This window comes from Leucoraja erinacea, chromosome 26 (assembly GCF_028641065.1).
Source record: "Leucoraja erinacea ecotype New England chromosome 26, Leri_hhj_1, whole genome shotgun sequence".
NCBI lineage: Eukaryota > Metazoa > Chordata > Chondrichthyes > Rajiformes > Rajidae > Leucoraja > Leucoraja erinaceus.
Window position 1 is genome coordinate 23,061,908 of NC_073402.1, and position 21,645 is coordinate 23,083,552.

At 43.4% G+C, this 21,645-nt stretch overlaps 1 protein-coding gene across 1 annotated transcript in view; it reads left to right on the top strand.

The window, feature by feature from the left end:
• cep85 (centrosomal protein 85) overlaps window positions 1-21,645 on the top strand; it is a 54,123-nt gene that overhangs the window by 12,234 nt on the left and 20,244 nt on the right. Inside the window, 5 exon segments of the mRNA XM_055656419.1 lie at window positions 5,859-6,008; window positions 13,204-14,024; window positions 14,503-14,633; window positions 17,505-17,622; window positions 18,209-18,394. Of these exon segments, the coding sequence (XP_055512394.1) occupies window positions 5,859-6,008; window positions 13,204-14,024; window positions 14,503-14,633; window positions 17,505-17,622; window positions 18,209-18,394 (1,406 nt within the window).

The window sequence follows — 21,645 nt, forward strand, 5'->3', positions numbered from 1 at the left end:
CAGGTATAACCAGTACTCGCCCATAACTACCCATGCCTTTTCCATTTTTGCCTCTTTTTAGCTTTATTCCTTCCCATCTACCAAGGATTCTGACAGACTAGGATGTTTATCGCTGGACACCTTGTCTAAATGGATATTGTCATTTGAAACGACACGATAAAGAGAAGGGAATCGGAAAATGAGCTTTAGGTTAATATACTTCAAGTTGAGAAACCTTTACACTGTTATTTTTCCTCTGTCATCCTGCTACAGCACTAGTAGATCAGTTTGAAGAAGGGTCTCGACCCGAAAAATGTCACTCATTTCTTTTGTCCAGTGATGCTGCCTGTCTCACTGAGTCACTCCAGCATTTTGTGTCTATCTTCTGCGACTGCACCATTTAGTTTTGAAACTGTATAAGTTGGGACTGGTTTGAAATCTGCCTCGCCCTTGCAAAGAATCTCTGCTAGTGTTGTAAGCAATAATAAGCTTCTTTGTGCATCTATGGAAATAAGAAAGAAAAGAAATCAGGAAATATCATCCCTCCTAGGTATCTATTTTCAAAACTAATTATACTGCCTGTAAATTTGAAATACTTCATGTTTTTACCTTGAGAATAATGCACATATTCTATTACACTAAACATTTTGTATCTAGGTAAATAGGTTCATAACAATGAGTCTAAAATGTTATCTAAGTTGGCTATTAGTATGATCTTTTTTCATCGAAAAGCAAGGGTATAAATTAGGGGTATAAATATTTGAGAGTCACTCCCAGTATTCTCATGATGTTGCACTGAATTAGTCCTTTTGTATGCTGGTTGCATAATTTTATTGTAGCTCCACTTCAGGAAAAGAAACAGTACTTGTAATGAAGATTCATAATTCACAATGTGGTGTTAACGTATATATCTCTTTGGTTATATCTGCTCATTTAATGCTACCATTAGGCTGCGGGGTAATAAGGATTTTTTGTGGGTGGGTGCTTGTTGCATTTTAGTTTTCTGGGTATGTAGCACGTTTTACACCGTGTCCACCAATTCAAAGTGGCTTTTTGTGCCAAAAATCTTGTGTATCAATGATTTACTAGTATAATGGTCCTGGCAGATTATATCAATGTAAAATGGTTTGGAGCAGAATGAGGATTGGTGGCATAAACACTTATCCCAGTGTCATCTATGCTAATTGGGTCTAAATGTGCTCCGCTTTCTGGAAATGTTTTGAGTAAATAAACTTTGCAGCAGAAAATTGAGTGTTAACTAATTATTATTTGTTTAGAATTCAAGCTAGAGTGGGAAATTCACACTGGTTGGAGGGGATAAATTGCATATTGCCGTGTCCAAATGATTGTAGGGCAGGTGTGTGTTTTAATTTGGCAGTGTACAAAAAATACCAGCAGTACATGGAAATTGAGGTATTCAAGGAGCATTGCGTTATCAGTTTTTGACTTTGTTTGGGTTATTGAACAAATTAACTTCAGCCCTCATAACAGGCATGGTACCAACATGGGCAAAATGAACCTTAATTCCAAATATGAGCTGAATAAGACCACCCGTGACACATTGCATTTTAGCAGTAAGGTGTTCAGGTAAAATTGTAATGGATAGGGTTTGTGTAAAACTTCCACATGTTCTTGTTGTTCCATGTGTAAAAGGAGTTTATTATGTTTATTTGAAGATATTCTAGAATATTGTTTCAGGAGATCCTTTGCACCATTGGTAGGTTGAACCATTTTTAACTGCTTCATCAATGAAATGCCCTGTAAAACCATACATTAAAATGGACACGTATTTGCAGCAGATATTGAAAGGGTTTCTGTTCACATTTGGCAGACTTGGACATAATTCAGGCTTGTGCTGATCAACGCAATGTAACGTTTAGTTGTACAGGTGCCAGACAATACTTTCTCAAGAGAAGACATTATCAATCACTTTATTCCATTCAATGGCATGAGTCTCTCAATTCCTTTCAATATTCTGGTGGTCATCATTAACCAGAAAGTTAACTGACTTGTGTTCTGCCATATTATTCTGTGTGGGCCTTTTTGAAATTGCTCAATAGAACAGAATCCCTTAATATACAACTTTTTTTTCAAATTATAGTGAGTGTAAACATGAGAAATGGAAACAATTGTGATCCTCGCTCCAGCTTTCTAAATAAACTAAACTGAACTGAAACTAAATTAAGATAATCTGTTATTCATTCCCACTTATCTGCATTAGTTACATATGCATTAATTCCATTCAATTCAAAATGTAGCCATAGCTCCTGGGTACAAAATTAGGATTTCTTGTGAATTGTTATTTTTTCATTGCAAACATTATTTTTCTCCATTTCACTATTCCATCTGTCAGGTCCTCACCCATTACTTATCTTTATTACTAAAACTCTGTTCTTGACCGGTTTCGGCTTTCTGTGCTGCGGTTTCCGAGAGTACGCCACCACCTACGGCCGTCATTTTTGGCCACCTCGCTCAGAGCCCCCCTCCGCCACGTGTGTGCCGAGGATTTTTCCCGTCGATGAAAATTGACAGAGATATTAATGTTTTTACAACATTCCCCATTCTCTTTGCTGCCCCTGCTGGAGGGAGGGGGAGCGACTATAAAACCAGGAAGTGGTGTGCCTCAATCAGTCTCTGCAAGTGGTGTGCCTCAATCAGAGATTTGAATGACACTGACAAATGTCTACAGCACTGTGAGTACCCTTAATTTGGTTTGAAAATATGGTTAGAGGTAAAAAAGCATTGCCTGCAAATGGTTGTTTTTGGGTTTGGGTTGAAGTAAAAAGGCACTCTCTTCCCCCCCCCCCCCCCCCCCCCCCCCCCCGCCTCTCCTCTCCCCCCCTCCCCCCTCTCCCTCCCCCTCCTCATTCTCTCTCCTCTCCCCCCCTCCTTCTCAATCTCCCTCCTCATTCTCCCTCCCCCTCTCTCTCTTCCCCTCCCTCCCCCCCTATTCCTCCCCCCCCCCCTCTCCCTCTCTCCCCCCCCCTCTCCCTCCCCCCTCTCTCCTCCCCCCCCTCTCCTCCCCCCCCCTCTCTCCCCCCCCTCTCTCCTCCCCCCTCTCTCTACCCTTTCTCCTCCCCCCCCTCTCTCCCCCTCCTCCTTCCCCCTCTCTCTCCCCCTTCTCCTTCCCCCCCTCTCTCTCTCCCCTTTCTCCCCCCCCCTCTCTCCCTCCCCTCTCTCCTCCCCCCTCTCTCCTCCCCCCCCCTCTCTCCTCCCCCTCTCCCCCCCCCCTCTCCCTCCTCTCCACGCGCCTCCCCCTCTCTCTCCTCCCCCCTCTCTCTCCCCCCCCCTCCCTCCCCCCCTCCCCCCCCTCTCCCCCCCAACCCTCCCCCACCCCCCCCCCCTCCTCTCCACCCCCCCCCCACCCCCCCCTCTCCCCCCCCCCTCTCTCTCCTCCCCCCCTTCCTCCTCTCCCTCCCCCTTCCCCCCCTCCTCCTCTTACCCGACTCTCACACTCCCCTCTCTCATCCCTCCTCTCCTCCTCTCCCCTCTCTCCCCCCCCCCTCCCTCCCTCCCTTCCCTCCTCCCCCCCCCCTCTCCCCCCCCCCCTCCCTCCCCTCCCCCCCTCTCTCCCCCCCCCTCTCTCCCCCTTCCCCCCCCCCCCCTCTCTCCCCCCTCTCCCCCCCCCTCTCCTCCTCCTCCCCCCTCTCTCCTCCCCCCCCTCTCCTCCCCCCCCTCCTCTCCTCCCCCTCCTCCCCCCCCCTCTCTCCTCCCCCCTCCTCCCCCCCCCCCTCTCTCCTCCCCCCCCCCCCTCCTCCCCCTCTCGCCCCCTCCTCCCTCCCCTCTCCCTCCCCCCCCCTCCCCCCCCCCCTCCCTCCCCCCCCCCCCCTCTCCCTCCCCCCCCCCCCCCCCCCCCCCTCCTCCCCCCCTCCTCCCCCCCCCCTCCTCCCCCCCCTCCCCTCCCCCCCCTAGCCTCTCTCTCCCTCCCCCCCTCTCTCCCCCCCTCTCCCCCCCCCCTCTCCCTCTCTCCTCCCCCCCCCCCTCTCTCCCCCTCTCTCTCTCTCTCTCCTCTCTCCCCCCTCCTCCCCTCCCCTCCATTAGCGTGAGTGCGGGAGGGAGGGTAGTTAGTGTGTGACGCTGCATGCCGCCTCCCACCCCACAACCACACGTTAGGGGAACAGACCCAACGGGTCTGCACTTGGTCTAGTCTTATCTATAGTTCTATTAGCCTTTCTTCATCTTTCTTACAACTTTCATCAGCACCTAGCTTTGTATCATCAATAAACTTGATCATGTTACACTTGGATCACTGCTCCAAAGTACCGATACAGACTGTGAACAGCTGTGCTCCCAACACCTATGCTTCCGCCAAGTGCTAGTTATAGGCTCCCCAACTGAACATGAACCGCTTTATTTTTACTGTCTGTTACCTATATATGTCTTTTTGCATATCCCATGTGCTCTTTTGTGATACCTTGAGGCCTCCTGAAAGTACAAATGCGGGTTATTTTAGGGTGTCCTTTTTATGGAATGGCTAAATGAAATTGTACACGTACAAAATTCCATGAGCTGTTTTAATCTCCATGTTGTGCTTCAATGTGCCTCGAAATAGACTGTGGTGAAATCAGCTAGGCCTCCAGCACTTGGTTGCTGTCCAGTGACCTTTCTGAACAGAACGTTAAACATTGGCTGAGAATAGAATCTAGCTTTTTTTCCATATAGAATAGTCCTAACTTGGAATATGTCCAGACCGGAATATGCTTGATGGCTTAGAGGCTGATGCCAATTTAACTGAAGCTGTTGGGTACCATTTAAAATTTCCTTTGCCCTTTCCTCTCTGCCTTTTCAGCAGTGTACCTTGACCTTGGATGTGGTGTCTCATTGCATCAATAACAGTATTTTTACTTTCTCCAGCTGATAGGGTGATAACCTGTACAATTTTACCAAGTTCAAGTTTTGGTTGAGATTATGGAAATATTTTTGGGCAGTTTCACTGGGACTTCAACGATGCATGCATCCCAAATGGAAATATTTGTTTCAACTACTGTAGTTGATGTACATTTACAGCTGGAATGCACTCTTACTAATTATTGGGAAGGTGGAGGCTATTGTCTTTGAACTCTGTTTATCCAAAACCTGTCCCAATTTGCCCATTGCTCATACTTGGTGCTACGCAACTCTTCAAATTGTCATCCTTGTTCTCATTAATCCACTTCCTGGCTCTAATCTCCTGTACTCCTTTACCACTGAAGATATCTACTGTCTCAATTCCAGCTCTTGACGATCCCTGGTTTTAATTGATGTCTCTGTCTCTTCTTGTCAAAGCCCTGAACTCTAGAATCCATTAAATCCCTCTTAAATATTTAATTATTCTCTAAATTGTTTAAAATATTTAATATCTCCTGGTATGAAATAAAAACAAATTGTTGGAAATACTCTGCTCGTGCTGTAGCTGTGGAGAGATAAACAAGAATTAGAGGTTTTAGATCATTAACCTATGATTAGAACTGCTCTTATGGAAAGGTCACAGTCTTGAAATGTTAATTCCAAATAGTTAAGTATAATTTTGATTTATTTTGGCTTTCCATCAGCATTGACATACTTTCTATTCTCTGGTGTGGCGCTGTCAGAGTTTAGATTGATACTCCACCAGTGAAGTCTGGATTTCTTTTATTCCTTGTGGTGAAATGAAATACTTCCTCAGGAAGTGAACTATCTCAGAAATGCGGCTTTCCACTATCATGTACTTGTGCCTGAGCTCTGCTTCTCCAGCTATGCAATATCATTGATTTATTTTATTCTAAAATTCCATCTTCCATACATTTTATCTAGGGATTTCTAAATGTTATTTCTTGCCATTGTATCTGATGGAATGGAATCAAAATGCAGTTGTCATTAAAGCAGACATTGAATTTTAATATTAATCCCCTTCTCCACAGACTCCGATATACAGAGAACAAGTTATTGTGAAACTGAGTGGCAAACGCCAATACTTTCACAAAAGTGCCAGCGTAAGACTGAAAGCAGGCCCAGTACAGCTGATAGTGGGGACACAGCTTTGGGCACATCCTGTTCTGAGAGCACAGATGGTAAGTTGAAATGTGTGGGATGTACAGTGCCCTTCATAATGTTTGGGACAAAGACCCATCATTTATTTATTTGCCTGAAGAAGGGTTTTGACCCGAAATGTTGCCTATTTCCTTCACTCCATAGGTGCTGCCTCACCTGCTGAGTTTCTCCAGCATTTTTGTCTACATTCGATTTTCCAGCATCTGCAGTTCCTTCTTAAACATTTACTTAGTTGCCTCTGTACTCCACAATTTGAGATTTGTAATAGAAAAAAATCACACGTGGTTAAGGTGCACATTGTCAGATTTTGATAAAGGCCATTTTTATTGTTGGCGGCGCGACCGACGTCACAGCGGCCTCTGCAGTCTGTCTGTCTTTTTTTTATTTCATTGTCCTGTTGAGTGTATAGTTTGTGGTGGGTTTTTGACTGTGTATGTGTGGGGGGGCGGGGGGGTGGGTGGGTGGGGGAAACCTTTAGATCTCTTCCCTGTACGGGGACCTGACTTTTCCCTGTCGGGTCTCCGTTGCCGTTGGGGCCTAGCACCGTGGAGCGGCCTCCAACCGGAACGACAGCTCAAGTCACAGAGCCTGCGGAGCTGCGGACCTGCCATCGTAGAGCTGGCCAGCTTCGGAGCGTGGAGAGCTGTGGTGGTGCGCTGCTGCGACCCAACTCCGGTGGATGGTGACACTGGGAGCTCGCGAGTCCCCAGTGGGAGACCGCTTTGCGGGGCACCGGCAACGGCGACTTCTCCCGCTCGAATTGCGGGGTTGAAAGTGACCTGGAGCGGGGCCTTACATCGCCCGGTGCGGCTTTTAATGGCCGCGGACTTGCTAGCGCCCGCCGGGGGCTCCAACATCGGGACCCGGAGCTGGGCCTTACATCACTCAGCGCGGCTTTAAGTCGCCGTGGGACTTGCTAGCGCCAGCCGGGGGCTTTGACTTTGACTTCGGGAGAGGAATGGAGAGCAGGGGAGAGACAAGACTTTGCCTTCCAACACAGTGAGGAGGAGATTCGCTATGATGGATGTTTGTGTAAATTGTGTTGGTGTGTGTCTTGGTTCTTTTCTTGTATGGCTGGAGAAACCAAATTTCGTTTGAAGTTCATGTGAGGTTCAAATGACAAATAAACGGTATTGTATTGTATTTTATACATTTTGGTTTCACCATGTAGAAATTACAGCAGTGATTATACATAGTCCCCCCCCATTTCAGGGCACCATAATGTTTGGGACACATCAATGTCATGTAAATGAAAGTAGTCATGTTTAGTATTTTGTTGCATATCCTTTGCATGCAATGACTGCTTAAAGTCTGCACATCATGGACATCACCAGTTTAACGTTTGTGATAGTTAGCTGTTAGGCAGGAAGAAAATTGGTCTTGGGTTACAATGTCAGAAATGCAAGATGATTATCGAGTGGAGATTGAATTGGATTGTGGTTGTGTTATCTTTTAGTAGATTATTGTGCTAGCTTTCGCTTTAGGTTTGCCAATGACATTACTAGTGTAAAATAACAACAGCACCCAGATGCCTAACATTCTTCTGATGAAGGATCCTGGACCTGAATTGTTAACTGATTCTCTTTCTGGAGATGCTGCCAGACCTGAATGTTTCCAGCATTTTCTCTTTTTAGTTCCGATTTCCAACTTCGTGAAGCATTCCGATTTTCATCCATATAACAGTATTTTGTATCTAATTTAGTTAAGTTTATTGTCACGTGTACTGTGATACAGTGAAAACCTTTTGTTGTGTGCTGACCAGTCAGCTGAAAGACAGGATGGCACTGTGGTGCAGCAGTAGAATTGCTGCCTTCCAGTGCCAGAGACCTAGGTTCGCCACTGACTACAGGTGCTGGCTGTATGGAGTTTGTACGTTCTCCCTTTGACCTGCGGGTTTCCTCCAGGTGCTCCAGTTTCCTCCCACACTCCAAAGACGTGAAGGTTTGTAGGCTAAATTGGTTTGGTAAAATCGCAAATTGACCCAAGTGTTTGTAGGATAGTGTTAGTGTGTGCGGGTCGGTGCAGACTTGGTGGGCCAAAGGCCTGTTTCCACGCTGTGTCTAAACTAAACTGAACTAAACAATACATGATTATAATCAAGCTACCTACAGTTTACAGATACATGAGAGAGGGAATAATGTTTAATGCAAGATAAAGTTATTTTAGTTGTGTTTTGGCTGTGCTACAGAATTAATAATATATATTTTGAATTGTAATAATATTACTGTTGAAATAAAGCTAGCTTGTCACTGGGTGATCCTAGAGATTCCCAAGTATGCATTCGGTTAAAGTTGAGAACAAGTATCCTTATAATTGCTATTTGGCCTACAATGAAAGGAGAACTAAAAAAGAGCAAAAGGACATGATGAAACTGGGATTGTGTTGAACCTTGCTGCATCCATACTGGCAACTACTCTAATTTGGAAGATCCATCGAATTGCATTCTGTAATACATTGGTTTAGTCAAATGAAATTTTGGTTACACCATGGGTCCATGTGTGTCCTTCACAGGACTAGTTGCGATGTGACTTACATTTTGCTACAGTTTGTGCCATAGGATAGGATAATTAATGCTGTTCCTGTGCTTATTTTAATAACGCTATTCTTTTTTAACTCGATGGACATCCACAAATCTCTTTTTAAATCCCAATTAATTAAAAGATAAGCATATGATTCATAAAAACCTGGAACAAATTCGGAAAATGGTAGAAATGTACAGTTGTGTGGTGATGAAAGACCATGCTTCTCAGCGCTGTAAGAATCGCAATGCAAATTCTTTTCCGGGTCTTGTTCTGAATAAGTATGTAAATGACTGTGTACTTTTTTTTTGAAACTCAACATTTGAAATTCACAGTTATTTGCATTGCAGATGACACAAGGCAGTGTGAACTGTGAGGAGGATGCAGGATGAGTTGGACAGGTTGGGTGATTGGGCAGATGCGTGGCAGATGCAGTTTAATGTGAATAAATGTGAGGTTATCCACTTTGGTGGCAAACAAGGAAGGCAGATTATTATCCGAATGATGCTAGGTTGGGAAATGGGGAAGTACAATGAGATCTGGGGGGTCCTTGTTCATCAGTCACTGAAAGTAAGCATGCAGTTACAGCAGGCAGTGAAGAAGGCGAATGGCATGTTGGCCTTCATAACAAGAGGAGTTGAGTATAGGAGCAAAGACGTCCTTCTGCAGTTGTACAGGGCCCTAGTGAGACCACACCTGGAGTATTGTGTGCAGTTTTGGTCTCCAAATTTGAGGAAGGACATTCTTTCTATTGAGGGAGTGCAGCGTAGGTTCACGAGGTTAATTCCCGGGATGACGGGACCGTCATATGTTGATACAATGGAGCGACTGGGCTTGTACACTCTGAAATTTAGGATGAGAGGGGATCTTATAAAAACATAAAATTATTAAGGAATTGGGCACACTAGGTGCAGGAAACATGTTCGCAATGTCGGGGGAGTCCAGGATCAGGGGCCACAGTTTAAGAATAAGGAGTAAGCCAATTAGAATGGAGATGAGGAAAAACCTTTTCAGGGTTGTGAATCTGTGGAATTCTTTGCCTCAGAAGGCAGTGGAGGCCAATTCTCTGGATGCTTTCATGAGAGAGTTAGATGGAGCTCTTAAAGATAGCAGAGTCGAGGGATATGGGGAGAAGGCAGTAACGGGGTACTGATTGTGGATGATCAGCCGTGTTCACTGTGAATGTCAGTGCTGGCTCGAAAGGCCGAATTGGCATACTCCTGCACCTATTGTCTATTATCTATATCTTTGTGATATGTATAATTCAAGGATGTATTTTGCTGAAATCCTAATACTGTATTCACCATATCTGACTGAGGCTGTGGGACTGTACAAGCTCTGCACTGTCACTCATGAAACTTGAGAAGCAGTTCTAATTATACCAGCAGCTCTCTTAATGTCAATGTGCTCACCGTTAAAATGGAATATTGCTACGCATTTCTTCTCCCATTTCGTTTGATCCTGATGAAAACTTGTGTCAGTCAGCAACTGTTTGTATGTCTGACCAAAGCTTGAGTTTCAGTGAAAGCTGGAACAAACAATTGGTTTGTTGACTATTTTAAATGACGGCGCTGCACAAATTGAGTTTTTTTTAGACAAGTGTGGCCTTTCAGATTTAAAAGGTAAGACTTATTTGGTAAGATTCTAAGTTTGTTAGCACTTTGGATCTCATTTCTAGGATTTATTTCAGTTTGTTAATGAAACTTGTTCCTTAATTTTAGCTACCTTGCAAGTGTGAAGTTCTGTTTCCCATTTAAACATTGTTTGGAGAGTATCTTAAATTCTTGTAGATGGTTGGTATGCATGCTTGTTTCAACACACTGGTTGGTGTCCAAGGTCCCTTCAACACATCAGTCTATTTCCTGTACTTAGTTTAAATTGACTGGATTTGTGAAATAATTTATTCAGTGACTGTACTTTTTAAATAAATTTAATATGTAGTAATATTTATTGGTATAACATTCTAGTCTGTCACCAGCAATATCCCAAACTTTGTGGATTAACGGAGTGTAACAGTTTCTAAATGAGTTTACAATTACAAGGTGACAATTAAAATTTGCTCTTGTGCAATATTCCTTATCCAATTTTAAATTGTGGAAGGAGTAATCCTTCTGCCAATGTTGATGCAGTCAATGGGAGATAGAGGAACAGATTTGTAGGCAGATGTCAGAGAGATGCAATAAAAATTGGGTTATCAACTCGGGATTTCAATTTTGCGAATATTAACTGGGGTTGCATTGGCGGTAAAGGCTGAGTAGGTGTAATTTGAGAATTTTGATACATTACGCAGACATTCCAACGAGACAGAGTGAATTATTGAACCTTGGCAATGTTGCTAGTCAACTGACGGGAGTGTCAGTGGTGGATCATATATATTTTAAAGCTGTTATGGAAAAGGGTAGGATGGACTAGTTATAAAGATCTTAAGATGGGGAAGGCCAATTTCATTAATAATAAAGGCAATTTCATTAACATGGCAGAGGTCGAGCGGGAGCTTGTACTGAGAGGTAAGTTAACATCTGCACAATGGGAACCATTTGTTGGAGAAATGGCAAAAGTTAAGACCAACATATTCCTATAAGGGTAAAAGCCAGGGACAACATGTAAAGGAACCTTGGCTATCGAGATATATTGAGGGCGAGACAGAGGAGGAAAGCATATGACATGTAGAGGAATTAATGTCATGGAGGGCTATGAATAGTGTAAAACTTCAGGGAGCTGCTTTAAAATGAAATTAGGAAGCCCTGGAGGCATCGTGACAAATTACTGCCGAACAGGATTATAGTAAATCTGGAGACATTCTGAAAGTATATTAGCAACAAAAGAACAACTAGGGCAAACGTAGAGCACATTAGCGACCACATTGTGTTTGGAGTCAGAGGTATAAGTGAGATTCTAAATGAATGTTGTTACTATTAACTATTCTAAAAAAACACAAGGTTTGTAGTTGGATAATTCAATGAAGGGGTAGGTGGAGGTCTCTATAAATTAATACCTTATTGATAACTGTGGTAATTGATGCCTTAGCAGGCTTAAAGGTGAATAAATCCCCTTGACTGGATGGGATTTATCCCAAGCCCCTCCACGGGGCAAGGAAAGAAATTGCTGTAAGTCTAGCTGATATTCTTAAATCTTTGCTGGACCCAGCTGGGGTACCAGATGAGTGGAGGACAGCAAATATGGCCCGCCTTTTCAGAAAGGCAGCAGGGAACAGCCTGGTAACTATAGATCTAAGTTGAGTGTTAGCGAGGCTACTGGGAAAAAATCTGTGAGGCTTAAAGATCACTTGGAAATGAAGGGCCTAATCGGATATGACCAACATGGCTTTGTCATGGCCATATCCTGCCAGATTGATTTGATTGAATTTTTTTAAAGAACTAACAAAGTGTATCAATGAGGGCAGGGCAGGGCAGAAGTGGTGATTTACATGGACCTTGGTAAAGCCTTTAAGTTCCACTTGAGACTAGTTGAAAGGTTTAGGTCCCATGGCATCCATGAAAAGTTTGTGAACGGGATCCAAAAATGGCCTGGCATAGGAGATGGTGGTGAGTGGGTTGATTTTGTGATGGGATGCCAGTTAATAGTGGTGTCTCACGGTGCTCTGCCATGACCCTTGCCGTTTATGGTTACGAAGGTGTACGGCAGACACAAGGAGCTGTAGATCTTGAGCAAAACAGTGTTACAAGAATACAGAGGGTCAGGCAGCATCTGTGGAAGGAATGGAGAGGTGTGTTTTAGGTCGTATCCCTTCTTCAGACTCTGGTATAATGATTAAGGTATACTGCATCTGCTCTTCAATAGTTGGGGCATTGAATATGGAAGTATGGAAGTTATGCTCCAACTTTCTAAACATTTTTGATCAGACATCTCGTTGAGTAATGTATGCTGTTCTGATCATCATGCCATACTATGAGGAGGATGTAATGGCGCTGGAAAGGATTCAGAGGGGATTTGTCAGGATATGCCTGGGATGGAACATTTCTATTAGGAGAGACTGAAGACTTGAGGCTTGTTCTCTGGAGTGGAGGAGGTTGAGAGGGAATGTGATTGAGGTTTATTAAATTTGATGGGTGTAGATATTGGGAAAATTTATTTTCCCATTTCAGGTAGATGAAACAAGAGGGCAAAGATTTGTGGTAAGGAGGACGAATTTTAGAAGGGATATGTGGGGATGCCTGGAAAACACTGAGCACACTGGGTCGCTGACAGCATTTAAGTTCCTGGATGAGTGCTTAATTTGCGTAGAGTAATCCCATCTCCCGGCACTTGGTCTTTAGCATAAGAGGCTATGGACCAAGTGCTGGGAAATGGGATTACTATGGAAGGGTGTGCACTGTTTGTTCATTGTTGGGCCAAATGACCCGTTTCCATGCTGTATGATTTTATGGACTCAGTTTTTGAAATTTTAAAATGCAAATTACAGTTCATTTTTTTGAAACATTTAAATAACTCCATAATTTCTATCATCAAAGCAGTATAAAGCAAACCAAGTATAAAAAGGGCTTAAATGTTTCATTTTTTATTATTTTTGATTAACTGCATATGCAGCTGTGTATGAAAATAGCCACCTGAAAATATCAAGAGATAAATGCAAGGACCCACTATCCCTACTGTCTTTTTTTAATTGAGCCCTCTGTTGTGAATGGTGGACATTCTTCAGAAAAATAATTTACATTTTGTCTTTCACTTTGCACAGATTTCTGCTGCTTCACTGAGAGTTCTTCCTTCAAACCCATATGCTCACAGTCCATCATCCCCACTGCCCATGTCATGCCTTCCACATCTGGCAATGTGCCATCTAACCTCCATCCAAAGAGTAATTCAGTCTTCAGTTCCATGTCTATACAGCCGAGTGGTCCGTCAGATGGAAGAGATGAAAAGTTTGGGAAGAAGTGTTCTTCATTATCCAAATGGAATGGAATTTCCAGTTTTGTGACTAGAACTGGAAAAATAGAAGATTCTTCTGTTAATGTGAGAGGTTTGCCTGTAGCTTCAACAAATTCCTGCAGACCTGGATTGAATTTGCATGACTATTCTTCACACCCAAATGTTGAACATCTGAGATTGGAGGAAAGTATGCAAACATTTGAAACTCCTCATATTGAACCAACCTTAAATCAGTCTGCATTTTTGGAGACAATGTGTGGTGATTCCCAGTACAGGTTTCAAGGATGTATCAAGGATAACGAACATCTTAACATCAACAGTGCTGGAAATGAGGATAATTACAATAGTTGTGACATGACTTTTAAATCTTTACCCGAGAGTAAATCTGCATCAGTTGTGACTGCACAGTTTGGACCAAGACCTTGCTTGCAGCCAAATGTTGGAGGGGGCTCTGTTCCTGAAGGACTCCATAGTTTACAATCACAGCAAATACTTTGGGGTCCAATAGGTTTGAGAGAACAAATGCACGGGAAGCAGCCCAAACTTCGATCCATAGATAGACCTTGTGACCTGACTATATGGCAGCAACAACAGTTGGAGAGTCTAAGAGTACAAGTGGAACAGGTGCAGGTAAAGCAGTTATGTTCATTTTGTGCTTCAGAAATTTCTGTAACCAGGTGTGAGGGAAAAGGAGACTTTTTTTTGTTATGATTGAAGATGTATGGCATTTCCATTGTGGCATGCCTCCAGATTGCCTACAGATGCACTTGTCACTTGGTCAACGAGCTATGTGCTGCATCTCTAACAACAGTGTAAGTTCAGATGGAGAAATTGAATGTGGCAAGTTCCTTGCTGACACCAGTTCTCATTCTCTGCATTTTCTTTTGGCTTTGGTGGGTTAGTACATCCATGATTGATGGAATTACTGAGTTGAATTGAAATTTTTTTTGGAGTAAGATTTTATGCAGGAATTGAGCACTTGTTTTGAGACATGACTCTTGTAACGTTTGCACAAGCTTTTTGAATCGAGACTAGTAGAAGTATTATTGTTATTATAGGTTTATGCAGCTTCCAATAGATTTAATCTTTTCATTCTCATTCCTTTTAGGTTTTGAACCATGGATCTCAGCAATATCCCACTATATATCCTCCTTATATACACCATGAACCTAGCAAATGGGACCCACTTATAAAAGCAAATGAGAGCTTGTTGAAAGAAAAGGAACTGGTGATTGAAAGGTATATGCAGTATGTGTTTGTAAAAATCCATTATATTGGGGTAGACCAGGCTGTGAGAAAGACAGATATACCCATTTGTAAGTAAGTTTATTGACCGAGTATTCACATACAAGGAATTTGCCTTGGTGCTCCACCCACAAGTAACAACATGACAGACAGTGACAGTTACGAATGACTCTGAAAACACTAAACATTAATAATAATAATAAAACATTAATGATAAAACACCATTGATCAAGCATGTGAACCAACAAAATATCATCAATCAAAGGGAGACTACAGATTTTTGGCTGTTGAATAGAGCAACTACTCGAGCATTAAAACTGTTTTTATGTTTGGCTGTGGCAGCTTTGACAATCCAATGTCGCCTTCCAGAGGGAAGTAATTCAAAGAGTTTGTGGCCAGGGTGAGAGGGGTCAGAGATGATCTTGCCCGCTCGCTTCCTGGCCCTTGCAGTGTACAGTTCATCAATGGAGGGAAGGTTGCAGCCAATAACCTACTCTGCTGGTCGGATGATTTGCTGCAGCCTCCAGGTGTGGTGCTTGGTAGCTGAGCCAAACCAGACCATGATGGAGAAGGTGAGAACGGACTCTACGATGGCCGTGTAGAATTGGACCATAATTGCCTGTGGCAGATTGCTTCCTCAGCTGCCGTAGGAAGTACATCCTCTGTTTTTGACTGTGGAGTCGATGGTAGCCCACTTAAGGTCCTTGGAGATGATGGTTCCCAGGAACTTAAAAGACTCCACAGATGTGACTGTGGTGGTGTTGATGTTGAGTGGGGTGTGGGGAGAGGGAGCTCTCCTAAAGTCTACAATCAATTCCACTGTCTTAAGAGCATTGAGCTCTAGGTTGTTGTGATGTCACCAGGATGCCAGCTGTGACACTTCCTGTCTGTAGGCTGATCTCTCCCCATTCTGGATCAGTCCAATCAGGGTTGTGTCATCTGCATTTGGTATTGATTTTTAAATGTTCTCCCTGGGTACAGTAGGGGTTTAAGCATAGTAAGGTTTAATGTACTCGTTCCGAACAAGTACTTCCAGGTACAAAGTATTGCATGTTTTGGCAAGTATTCTCAACTCATCTGTAGCAGATTTGAATGTTGATTGCATGCTGCTGTGTGATTTTCCAAACTACCTAATCTGAGCAATTGCTTCATCATACCACTTTTCACACCAGATATGTCTACAGCCCTTCAGATTGAGTAATATTTTGAGCACAGAGGAGATTTACTAGAATGTTGCGTGGGTTTCAACAACTAAGTTACAGAGAAAGGTTGAATAAGTTAGGTCTTTATTCTCTGGAGCGCAGAAGGTTAAGGGGGGACTTGATAGAGGTCTTTAAAATGATGAGAGGGATAGACAGAGTTGATGTGGATCAACTTTTCCCTTTGAGAATAGGGAAGATTCAAACAAGAGGACATGACTTAAGGGACAGATGTTTAGGGGTAACATGAGGGGGAACTTCTTTACTCAGAGAGTGGTAGCGGTGTGGAATGAGCTTCCAGTGGAAGCGGTGGAGGCAGGTTCGTTGGTATCATATAAAAATAAATTGGATAGGCATATGGATGAGAAGGGAATGGAGGGTTATGGTATGAGTGCAGGCAGGTGGGGCTAAGGGAAAAAAGTTGTTCGGCACGGACTTGCAGGGCCGAGATGGCCTGTTTCCGTGCTGTAATTGTTATATGGTTATCTAATGAGATAATGGAAATTTATATTATTCCAGATTTCATGGGGATTCTTGTAAGAAATAGTTTGTTTTGCTAGGCTAAGTTCCCTGTATCGGATGCGTTGAAACCATGCTGTTACAAACTATATGATTTTAAGTTCATATCATTATAATGTAAACCCAATCAATTAGCTACATGCATGAATGAAAAATACATCATAGTCATAGAATGATACAAGTGTTGAAACAGGCCCTTCGACCCAACTTGCCCACACCGGCCAACATGTCCCAACTACACTAGCCCCACCTCCCTGCGCCTGGTCCATATCCCTCCAAACCTGTCCAACTGCTTCTTAAACAATGGGATAGTCCCAGCCACAACTACCTCCTCTGGCTGCTTGTTCCATACACCCACCACCCTCTGTGAGAAAAAAGTTGTCCCTTGGATTCCTACTAAATCTTTTCTCCTTCACCTTAAACCCAAGTCCTCTGGTCCTTGATTCCCCTACTCTGGGCAAGAGATTCCGTGCATCTACCCGATCTATTCATCTCATGATTTTGTACACCTCTATAAGATTACTCCTCATCCTCCTGTGCTCCAAGGAATAGAGACCCAGCCTACTCAACCTCTCCCTTTAGCTCACATCCTCTAGTCCTGGCAACATCCTTGTAAATCTTTTCTGAACCTTTTCAAGCTTGACAATATCTTTCCTATAACATGGTGCCCAGAACTGAACACAATACTCCAAATGCGTTCTCACCAACGTCTTGTACAACTGCATCATGACCTCTCAACTTCCATACTCAATGCTGACTGATGAAGGCCAATGTGCCAAAATCCTTTTTGACCATCTTATCGACCTGTGACTCGACCTTCGACGAACCTTGCACCTGCACTCATAGATCCCTCTGCTCTACAACGCTCCCCAGAGGCCTACCATTTACTGTGTAGGTCCTGCCCTTGTTAGACGTCTCAAAATGCAACACCTTACACTTCTCTGTATTAAATTCCAGCAACAATTCCTCTGCCCACCAGGCCAATCGATCCAGATCCTGCTGTAATCTTTCACAACCATCTTCACGTTTGTGTCATCAGCAAACATGCTAATCTTGCCCATTGTTTTAATAATCTTGAATTTGGACTCTTTAAACAATGTTGCACAGGTAGTATCAGTCACAATTTCTTCTTTGCTTGGCATTATAGGCAGAAACAGCAGATCTCTCAGCTGGAGCAGAAGATGAAGGAGAGTGAGTTACAGCTTCAAAGTGCTCTGTTTGGACGTACTGTACCACTCAGCGATGTCTGCATACTCCGACTGCAGGTACTACGGCTTAAATGATGAACCCTAGGATAAGACCAAGTCTCTAAAACAAATTAGATTTTGCAAGCCTAAAATATGGGGGTAAGGGGAGATTTAGAAAGATGAGCAAATATCAAATTGAAGGAACTTGGCAAATCAGAAACATCTGGGAAGGAGAATTGATATATAATGTTTTATGTCTGGACCCACCTTCAGACCATCAGTGAATCTAGAAAACAGTAGGAGGATTAAGGGTGAAGGGGTGGAACCTTGAACAAACTTTCAAAAAACTTGCTGGAAATCTGAAATAAAAGTGAAGGTGTAGCAATACTCAGCAGGTCTTGTAGCACTGCAGAATGATGCCAATGACATAGAACAATGAACCATCATTCTCCATGGAGCCTGACCTGCTGTGTGTTTCCAGCTGTTTATTTGTGACAGTGGGTGGTGAATGGCATATATCTTGGAATTAAAATCATTGACCCTATTTATCTATATTTTCCAATTAAACTTGGACGTTCAAATACTTGAGCTACTTCACTCATCAAATTTAAACAGGATTCTTTGTAAACAAAAATAATAAATTGGGGATTTCTTTGTTTCACAGGAATGTCTCAGGGAAAATGCTTTTTTACGGGCACGTTTTGCTGAGCATTCAGAGGCTTTGGGAAGTGAGAAATTGGACATGGAGAAAAAGTTAGCAACGGCAGAAGTGGAGCTTTGCCGGCTGAATGAGAGTATCGGAGAAACTGCACAGAAGCACTCGGATGATATGAAGAGAATGGAAGAAAAGGCAAGTGTGGTGACAGGATGGGGTGGCTCTAAACTTAAATAGCCCCATCCACAAACCAGACGTTCTATTCTAATTTATTTGTGAAGCTGTGTGGTTTCATAAGACTTTTATTTGAAGATTTATCCATCGAAAACATGGAATCCAGTGATCCATAATTTGCATCTGCTTTTATGTTTTGAGATGGGTGATTAACTCGTATTTTGTCTGTTTTAATTTGCTGGATTTAACAGGCAGAAACCACAGATGTGTTGGCAATTTTCCAATTTACGGGAATCTAGTTTGGAGCCGGTAGGGCAGTACAGTGAGATCAGGAGGGTGGTACCTCCCGGTACGTGATCGACCTACGTTCGATCCTGGCCTCGGATGCTGTCTGTGTGGAGTTTGCATTTTGTCCCTGTGACCGTGTGGTGTCCTCTGGGTGCTCCGGTTTGTTCCTATGTCCCCAAGATGTGGACATTTTTATAGGTTGATTGGCCTCTGTAAATTACCATTCGTGTGCAAGAAATGGATGAGAAAGTGGGCTAACTTAGAACAAATGTGAATGAGTGATTGATGGTCGCAGTGGTTTCAATGGGCTGAAAGGCCTGTATAGAAACATAGAAAATAGGTGCAGGAGGTTGCCATTCGGCCCTTCGAGCCAGCACCACCATTCATTGTGATCATGGCTGATCGTCCCCTATCAATAACCCGTGCCTGCCTTCTCCCCATATTCCTTGACTCCACTAGCCCCTAGAGCTCTATCTAATTCTCTTAAATCCATCCAGTGACTTGGCCTCTGTGTTGTAATCTCTAAACCAAATCTTAACTAGACATGCACAGTTGCAGTTTGCCACTGGGTGGTGCTGCTTGCATGTGAATTCAAATTGAATTCAAGTTGCAGAAACCCACTGCATTGATTTGGCTAATTCACACATGGGAACAGTACTTTCAATCCACTTTAACCGTGATCATCTTCAAAGACTAGTATAAACTAATTGGTAGTTGTAAATATAATATTTGAAAGTAAAGTCAGAGAGAGCAAAGCAACATAATCAATGGAAGGTTTAAGAAGGAACTGCGGATGCTGGGAAATTGAAGGTAGACAAAAATGTTGGAGAAACTCAGCGGGTGAGGCAGCATCTATGGAGCAAAAGAAATAGGCTACGTTTTCCTCCTCATAGGCTCCAAAGCCACACTCGGCAAAATCAATAACCCCACTATCACCATCGACGGCACCACTGTCTCCCCATCTCCCCAGGCCCGCAACCTTGGCGTGATCTTTGATTCCACCCTCTCCCTTGAGCCTCACATCTGCCATGTCATTAAAACCTCCTTCTTTCATCTCCGCAACATTGCCAAACTCAGACCCTCTCTCACACCGCCTGCTGCTGAAAGACTCATCCATGCCTTCATCTCCTCCCGACTGGACTATTGCAACTCACTTCTCCTTGGCATCAGCTCCACTTACATCAACCGACTCCAACTGGTCCAGAACGCAGCCGCCCGACTCATCACCCACACCAAATCTTGGCATCACATCACTCCAGTCCTCAAACAGCTTCACTGGCTTCCCATCTCCCACCGGATCACCTACAAAATCCTGACCCTCACCTACAAAGCCCTCCACCATCTGGCCCTCACATATCTCACTGACCTCCTCTCCCCCTACCAACCCTCACGGTCCCTCAGATCCACATCTGCCGGTCTCCTCTCCATCCAGAAGTCCAACCTCCGCAGTTTAGGGGACAGAGCCTTCTCCAGGGCAGCTCCCAGGCTCTGGAACTCCCTCCCCCAACTGCTCCGCAATTCCATGTCCCTCACCATCTTCCAGTCCCGCCTCAAGACCCATCTCTTCACCTCTGCCTATCCTTAGCCCCACGTCCCCCTCCCTTTTCATCTGTGCATTAATTGCCTTATTATTGTGTTTTGTATTGAATTCTGTCTTTACTTTGTGTACTAGTCATGTCTCTACTATTTATTTCATTCACGTTACATGTTTTTCCTCTACCTGCTAAATTTTTGTAAGGTGTCCTTGAGACTCTTGAAAGGTGCCCATAAATAAAATTTATTATTATTATTACGTTTCGGGTCGAAACCCTTCTTCAGACTTTTTTATTTTATTTGCAGTAATGGAAAGACCAGTATTAATTGTGGATCCAAGGAACTGCACATGCTGATTTACAAAAAAAAAGGCAAAGTGCTGGAGTAACTCAATGGGTCAGACAGCATCTCTGGAGAACATGGATTGGTGGCATTTCTGGTCGAGACCTTTCTTCTGACTGGATACTATCTTAATTGACCTTTAGTAATATTCTACTGTTGAGGATGGTGACAGGGGAAACAATCAAGCGGGTGGTTTGTTTTCAATGTTGGGCATGTATTTTGAAGTTGCATTCTTCCAGATATGGGGAGAATGTGGTTGTGTTGTGGAAAGACTTTGTGGGAGTCTGGAAGTGACACAGGATACAGGACACATGACAGGATACCTAGCTTCTGAGACCTCTCGTCATGATATTTGTGGCTCATCCAGTTGAGTTTCTGGCGAGAGGTTCCTCTCAGAATACGAATGGTAGAAGACGTGACAGATATTGAATATCTAGGATAGGCCGTCAGATGCTTTCTTGAAGGTTGGGGCCTGGATTTTATCAGATCAAATGTGACGTGCCACTTATTAGCAAGGTGTGAATGGCCATGCTGCAAATGCGTGTACACTACATTGATTGAGGCGTTTTAAAAAGTAAATATTGTGCAGTGGCGGCCTGAAGAAAGTTGCTACGACACGAGTGAAGAATGTCTCGTTGATGCACCTTGCGAGCCAGGGTAGTGTCGGTAGTTCCTTCCACCATAACTGAAATCTGTTATAAGGGGGGTCTGTTAAAAAGAGAGTTTACTGTGCTACAAAATAGCATACACCTCAAGCCTCTGATCTTAGTTTAACGCATAAGTATAACCTAACTTTGCATGTATTTCCCTTTAAACTTTGAAAGTAACTACCCTAGTGGTAGCTCGTAGGGTGGTCACCTGTGATGGTATCAATGTTTGCCTCAATTTCTTTATGCATTGTCAAATTTAAAAATACAAAAGTCTCAGCTGTGACAACTAATTGATGCAACTGTCTCCTTGATCCTACTGTTGTGTCCATATAAGTGCACATTTGTTCATGAATTGGTATGTGAAGTACTGTCTAGTTTAGCACTGTCACACGTAATATTTTCCACTTTTTCGCTAATTTACACAAAATAAACATTGTCCCTTTTCCAATCTGCAGTACA